The sequence below is a fragment of the Sphaerodactylus townsendi genome, linkage group LG02 (genome assembly GCF_021028975.2).
Source record: "Sphaerodactylus townsendi isolate TG3544 linkage group LG02, MPM_Stown_v2.3, whole genome shotgun sequence".
Classification (NCBI taxonomy): Eukaryota; Metazoa; Chordata; class Lepidosauria; order Squamata; family Sphaerodactylidae; genus Sphaerodactylus; species Sphaerodactylus townsendi.
Genome location: NC_059426.1, coordinates 155,449,151 through 155,456,327, shown reverse-complemented (window position 1 = coordinate 155,456,327; position 7,177 = coordinate 155,449,151). Strand labels below are relative to the sequence as shown.

The window sequence follows — 7,177 nt, the reverse complement described above, 5'->3', positions numbered from 1 at the left end:
CCTAAAGATCAGCAATTTTGTGATTTTTGTTAAAAGTTTATTTCAGTTTAGAAATAGTGAAACCGAACTGTGAAGCAGTACATCTCTTCTGGAGGTCAATAGATCCGAAGTGCAAATTGGGTTCTCTAGGCTTTTTGCTTGACAAGAAAGTTCCACCGAAAATCCACGGGACGTTTCCCCCAATAAATGTGTTGGGAACTCCGGGTTCGCTGAAAGGCAACTCTGGTAAAGTATCAGGAATCAGATTCGAAACACTCACACACTTAAGTATCGATGCGTGTAAATTACACACAGACACGCTCGGACGCAGCAATACACAGCGCAGTAATTAACCAGGTGGGTGAGAGGTAGACTTCGCCCCCCACCCCCACCCCCACCCCCACCCCCACAAACACGCGGAGGGCTCTGCTGTAAGCATCTCGGATTTAAAATCCACATCTAAAGTCCTCTTCGCCTAATTCCTATCAGGAATCAGGAATCTAACACCTTGATCCTAAACTCTCAACTCATTTACTCGGCAGGTAAAGCCCGCGGATTATTCCTCCTACATCGGTGCGTGCTGGAGGGATCCGGAGGGGGGGAGCGATGTTAGCAGGGGGCAGAGGAAATGGCACCCAATCAGCGGAGACAAAGTCCGGGGGCGTTAAGCCGGTTCCCCGCAATGTTATTAACCGGATTAACCCGGGAAACAATTAGCAAAAGCAGCGAGCAGGGAGAGATTACGGCGGGGGGGGGGGGCACGTCGAGGGGGACGCATCCGAGGGCGAGAGAATTGCCGCTAATGGAGAGGATTACCTTAATTTGGTTAATTCTCAATACACAGAAACCGGTCCGCCCCCCCCCCTTCCATCCCATCCCCTGCAGCCCCACCCCCTTCTGCTCCTCCTGCCCCGCCCCCTCATCTCCTCTCAAACCCCCCTTCAAAAAAAAAAGGAGAGTGAAATCTGGTTTTATTTGCGATCTGATATATAACCAGCAACTCGTTCCGGGATGACGTCGCCCGGGTATAAAAACGGAAAGAGGTTTGGGATGGATTATAGACTCGGCGCAGTGGCGATCCGAGGAGGAGCCGGGCGAGAGTAGGCGAGGGAAGGGCGGGGGCTCGGAGGCCAGAGTCCCAGGAAGGGTTTGCGGGGGGGGGGGGGTAAAGTTTGGGGAAGGACTTTGGCGGGTCCCTTTCGCCCCCGAGTCCGGCGCAGCGAGGCTGGCCGGCGGGGCGCAGCGCGGTCCGCTTGGCTGGGCGCTGCCTGCCCGCGCCCGCGATTCCTGCTCCTGCTCGGCGGCGCCTCCGTCCGGTGGGGGATGCCTGCCGGCATGTTCAGCATCGACAGTATCCTGGCGGCCCGCCCGCGCTGCAAGGAGGCCCCCTCCTCGGCGGTGCTGCAGCCCCCCAGCACCGCGCCCGTCGTCTTCTCGGCCAGCCTCCACGGGGGGGACTCGCTTTACGCCTCGGCCGGCGCCGACTACGGCGGATACTACTCGCGGGCGGTGGCTCCGGCGTCCGGCCTGCCCGCGCTCGGCGGCTCCAGGCTGGGAGGCTACGGCAACTACTACTACGGGCAGCTGCAGGTCCAGGCGTCCGCCGTCGGCCCCTCTTGCTGCAGCGCCGTGCCTCCCCTAGGCGCTCAGCAGTGCTCCTGCGTCCCCACCACAGGTGAGTCTCGGCGACGGCGACCGACGTTGCTATTGGGAGGGGGACTATTTGGGGAGGTGGGATCCAGGGTGGCATCCGGGTGACTCCTCGTCTCCCCCGCCCTGAACTCCCGGCAGGGGTATCCAACTCTGGTCCACGGACTACGCTTCCCATCAGCCCCTGCCAGTCCATGAACATCTGGAGGACCAGAGGTGGACACCCCTGCACCAGAGTGACCAACGGAGCATCCGTGCAGGGAGAGATTGCGGGGGCTCAGCACCAGCGCGGAGGAAGGTCGATCCTGCCTTGAACAGTGGCGAGATCTCAAGCGCACGGCTTTGTTCGCCCCTCAAGGAACCTCAAGCCCTTCCGAAGAGCCCCAATCGTGGCCCTTAACCCCCCTACCCAAGTGACGGAGGAGGGGGGAAGATAACTGCGAATGGCGAGCTGGCCCGCTGGCGTGGGATCCCATCCCATCAGCTAGAAGTGAACCTCCCCTATGATTTACAGCCCAAGTTAATGTGCAGAGGACTCGGTGGTGGGTATGGATTTCGGAGCCTGCGTTCTCTCAACTTCCCCTTGTCATCCATAAAAGCAGAGCCTTTTGACACCGTGGCGTGGCCCCTTCCACACATGCAGAATAATCCACTTTTAATCCACTTTCACAATTGTTTGCAAGTAGATTTTGCTGTTCTGCACAGTAAAATCTAGCTGCAAAGTGCATTGAAAGTGGATTGAAAGTGCATTATTCCACATGTGCGGAAGGGGCCTCCTTAGCAAAGCAGGGAGATTTTACTCAGTCACGCGTTTGCTCGAATGCTTCCCACACGCGGTTGCCCCGTCTAAATTGTCTGGGACCATGCGTAAAATTGTTTGCGCGCCTGAGTTTAGTGAGAATAACTAGGTTGATTTACAAGTCAAACGGTCGTTCCAAAGGCACCTACCCGTTATAATCAGTGGGACTTACTTCTGAGTAAGCAAAGAGTAAGGAGGCTTAGCATTCAGATGCAGAAGTATTTTAAAAGCCAGCCTATGGAGATTTCTGAGTTTGTGCGTCTTCTCCCAGTTTAGTCTGAGCATTCAATTATACAGTACTTTATTTTGGATTCCTACAAAAACTTCCTGACTCAAGCAAAAACACGCTTTCCGGATTTAAAATCCAGGTGTAAAATTCCCACCCGTCCCAAATAAGGCGCAAAAAAGTGGCAGTTGGCTAGTCTAGATTTGCAAACTGATTACAAATTTAACCCAGTTAAACATCAGAGATGAAGCCGATTTAAACTGCACCGGATCTTTCTGATCCTAAAGCTCCTTGATGCCACTTAAAGCCTGCAGGGTTTGTTTACGTGTAGATGCGTTAGGGCCGAGCCACCGGCCCCGTGGAAGACAAGGAGGCCCTAGAAGAAAACAAAATCGAATTCCACGTTTCTTCCAAGTGTATGTTTCTCGGAGTTGCAGTTTAATCCATGTTTTTAGTTCATTCCAGTAGTTTCAGACCTATACACTACGCGTCTCTGCAATTTAGGTCAACACTGCTGCGGATCGGACCTTTTTAAAAACGTTTTCGAAGCTGTTTTCCAGATTATAGTTTTAGAGGTTAAGCCTTTTAGCGCCTTAACCTGTAAATATCCTCCATTTTATCAATTAGATTAACCTTTCAGGATGATACAGTTGTGCTCAACTACAAGTAAAGCTTAATTAAACTAACTGAGATGTTGTGGGAGGGGGGGGGGGAAGAGAAACTGAAATTACTCCGAGGCTACTGGATAAAGGCCCCTTCTGCACATGCAGAATAATGCACTTCCAATTCACTTTCATAATTGTTTGAAAGTGGATTTTGCTATTCCACACAGTAAAATCCAGTTTCAAAGTGGATTGGAAGTGGATTGAAAGTGCATTATTCTGCATGTGCGGAAGGGGCTAAGAGAGCCGCTCTCGCATCACAGTGCATCCCCACAACCTGCATACTTCACTGGCGTGTTCTCAATCCCACCGGCGTCTGGTGGAGGGGACCCCGATCCCAACTCCAAAATTCCAAAGTTGTCAACCTGTTTCCCCGAATATAAGACATTTCCTGAAAATAAGACGTGGTAGAGTTTTTTCTGAAGTGCAAAATATCAGGCATCCCCCGAAAGTAAGACGTAGCAAAGTTTTTGTTGGGAAGCATGCCCGACGAACAGAACACAGAAAAATAAGACATCCCCTAAAAAGAAGACATAGCGCATCTTGGCGAGCAAAAAATAATATAAGACACTGTCTTATTTTTGGGGAAACACGGTAATTGTGTCAACTTCGCCTCCTCCTTTGCTGTAGCTGGCAGGTGTGTTCACAGATTTTGGGTTTTTTGTGGCGGGATCATCGTTCCTGCATCGTGAACCCCATGCAAAACCCGGGCCATCTGCGTTTGCCTCCTGTCTCACTAGGCTATGAAGGTACCGGCTCTGTCCTCATGTCTCCCGTGCCCCACCAGATGTTGCCCTACATGAACGTGGGCACCTTGTCCCGGACGGAACTGCAGCTGCTGAATCAGCTCCACTGCCGGAGGAAACGGAGACACCGGACCATCTTCACGGACGAGCAACTGGAGGCTCTGGAGAACCTCTTCCAGGAAACCAAATACCCAGATGTGGGGACAAGGGAACAGCTGGCGAGGAGGGTGCATTTGCGGGAGGAGAAAGTGGAGGTAAGGGGCTCGCTTCTTTTGGGCTGAAGGGTGGAAAGGATCGTGGATTATGAGCGCAAGGCACTGGGGGCATGGGGACTGTGCAACAACTTTGGCCCCTTCCGCACGTGCAGAACCATGCACTTTCGGTCCACTTTCAATGCACTTTGCAGCTCAATTTTACTGTGCGGAATAGCAAAATGCACTTGCAATCAATTGTGAAAGTGGAAAGTGCATTATTCTGCATGTGTTTGGGCTTTGGTGTAGGAAGGACGGTTTGCCTTCCAACAAAGTTGAGTTTTAACGCGCAGCGCCCCGCGTTTCCTTGGCGCAAGAAGTTACACCGGTGGTAATAGCGGCGGCAGCAGCACCTGTAGCCGCTACAGGTTATTATCTTTAGTAATGACAACCTTTCAATTCAGCCCTCCCAGGTTCCACAAAACAGATTTAAATGAAAGTGTCCCTCAAGAGCGGCTGCTACTGCGCATTGGTCAGTAGTGTTAAATGGTTTCTACTGGAGGTGCCCGGGTAGCTTGTTTGTGGATTGCAGCTCTGATCCTGTGGATCCCCAGTAGAATCGGAGTTTGCTTGGGTGCAAACTGTTCAGGACTTATTTAATTCTGCCCAGTGTCAATTCACCTGGAAGTGAGTCTCAGGAGTTCAGTGGGATGTTGGTTGGTCCGGCGAACTGCAGCTAAATTTTCCCGTAAAGACGCATTTGATTTCTCGAAGAGTGTCGGAACTTCCTGTAGACAGAATAGCTGGGGTTTGAAGTGGAGTGTGCATGCGAAGGCAAATTCGCTGTGAAGTCCGCTGGGACTGAGGCGACCCAGCCCATGGCTACAGTGGCTGCTCACCATTTACGCAGCGTGGTTGGCACTGCGCGGAACCGCAGTCGGCGATCCTTGCATTTAATGGAAGCATTTAATGGAAGCAGTTTCGTCTGCAACTGGAGAGAAAGCCAAAAGATCCCTGTTGTGACTACAGCCTGTATATTCCTAGTAGGCACCTCTGCTAGGCAAGACAGGCAGAGCTGGACAGCTCCACCCTTCTGTTTTTTAGAGGACCTGCTCAATTTAGGATGCAGCGCAAGAGATTTAGGATGAGCTGGGTTTTTACTGTGGTTTTGAAGCACCTGGTCAATTTAGGATGCTGCGCAAGAGGTTTAGGATGAGGCAGGTGATATTACTGATTCCTGGAAAACTTCTGCAGACTAACAGTGCCATCCTAAAGAGAACTGCTATCGTCTAACCCCTTCATTTCAATCTGCATGTAATTCTCCTTAAGACTGTGTTGTTAAGTTCTCTTTTAAAAAACCGCTATTACTTCTGTACTTTGCAGGACTCATGGCTTAGAGTTGGCTCTAAAAGTCGTAGTGGTAGCATTCAGATCAAGCGATTTTCATCATTTCACGCAGATCTTGCAGTTTTTGGCCCCTTCGGCACATGCAGAATAATGTGCTTTCAATCCGCTTTCACAATTGTTTGTGGATTTTGCTATTCCACACTGCTGCAAAGTGCATTGGAAGTGGATTGAACGTGCATTATTCTGCATGTGCGGAAGGGGCCTTCGTCAGGTCCATTGCATGGCTACCCAATGTGACACACATTCTTCCCACCTGGAGCGGAAATAACTGCAAATCCCACTAGCAGCGCTCCAAGTATAGGGCCCCAGATCCCCCTTAACTTGGAAGTACAGAATTCCCTTTGTGCGCAGGACGGTGGTGTGGGTACCCGATCCTAAATTCTGCGCATGCTAGCGGCAAGCAGGAGGACGGCGCTCTTAGCCGCAAGCTCCGTGTTCAGGATCCAGACGCCTTCTCAGCGCACGTGTAAGGGGTGGCCCATTCAAGTCTGCGTGCATAGATTTCACGTGTTCAGGGTCCCGGGCTTTGAAGCTGAGCGTGCAAACCCGGTCTTTGGAAGCGCGCTGCTCTTGAGACCACTGGATGGCGGGGACTCCTAAGCTGACGCGGGCCGCTTATTGACTATCGCACGCTCCATTGCAACCATTGCAACTGATAATCTCCAATTCATTTGGGTGACAGGTTTGGTTCAAGAACCGCCGGGCCAAATGGAGGCGGCAAAAGCGGTCTTCGTCGGAGGAGTCCGAAAACGCCCAGAAGTGGACTAAAGCGTCCAAAACCTCTCCGGAGAAGAGGCAAGAAGACCACAAAAGCGACGTGGACTCGGACAGCTGATGCGGACGGCGGCCGCGGGACGGACTGTCTTGTCTGCTGCGACTTGCCCGGGGAAGATGGTCGCGATTCTTGCACAGACTCTGCGTTTGCAGGAGGAGGAGGCGGCGGCGGCGGCGGGGAAGGGGGACGGTCTCTCGTTTGTATATAGTGCGCTCGACCCGAGGAGGGAGATCCCGCTGAAATAAAAGCGTGGCTTTTGCGGAGGTGTTGCACAGGTGGACGCTGGCCCGGGTTGTGTTTTGTTTGGGTGTCCCTGAGCGCCAGATCCCAAGGAGACAACACAAACGCGGCAGACCGGGGCCAAACACGCCTTTGTTTAGTCTAGGCTTGGCGAGGAGGGGCCTGCGCAGCCTCTGGCCGGTTCAGTACAAAGAAGGGGGGGAGGGGGAAGGCTGCAGAAATGGGGATTTTAATTCTGCAATTGTCATTGCTTATTAACCTTGAGCCTCACACCAGGAAGCGTAGGCTTTGCAGAGGGCCAGAGAAAAGGGACTTTAAAAAAAATCAGTTGTTTGCAGTTGTGGGAGTCTAAGCATGCACACTCTTAAGTCAGTCTCATTGTTTTGCATGGAGTTTGTTCCCAGGTCTGCAACCTCACTAGCACAGCTGCGCCATGTTAGTGGCCATCCGTCTGCAGGCAAAGCCCCTATGGGGTTCTTCTCTTGGACTTGGCGTTTGCTAA

At 52.2% G+C, this 7,177-nt stretch overlaps 1 protein-coding gene across 1 annotated transcript; it reads left to right on the top strand.

The window, feature by feature from the left end:
* The first annotated feature begins 1,122 nt into the window (after positions 1-1,122).
* On the top strand, positions 1,123-6,715 carry GSC (goosecoid homeobox). Its single transcript, XM_048486076.1, has 3 exons — positions 1,123-1,654; positions 4,057-4,316; positions 6,343-6,715. The coding sequence occupies exons 1-3, from the start codon at positions 1,303-1,305 to the stop codon at positions 6,493-6,495; spliced, it is 765 nt and encodes a 254-aa protein (XP_048342033.1). The 5' UTR covers positions 1,123-1,302; the 3' UTR covers positions 6,496-6,715.
* The last annotated feature ends 462 nt before the right edge of the window (positions 6,716-7,177 follow it).

Excerpts from the sequence above, each read along its gene's own strand:
- GSC (XM_048486076.1), top strand. The coding sequence starts at position 1,303 with ATGCCTGCCGGCATGTTCAGCATCGACAGTATCCTGGCGGCCCGCCCG. Across the intron at positions 1,655-4,056 it reads CTCCTGCGTCCCCACCACAG|GCTATGAAGGTACCGGCTCT; the intron begins GTGAGTCTCGGC and ends CTGTCTCACTAG. Across the intron at positions 4,317-6,342 it reads TGCGGGAGGAGAAAGTGGAG|GTTTGGTTCAAGAACCGCCG; the intron begins GTAAGGGGCTCG and ends TTTGGGTGACAG.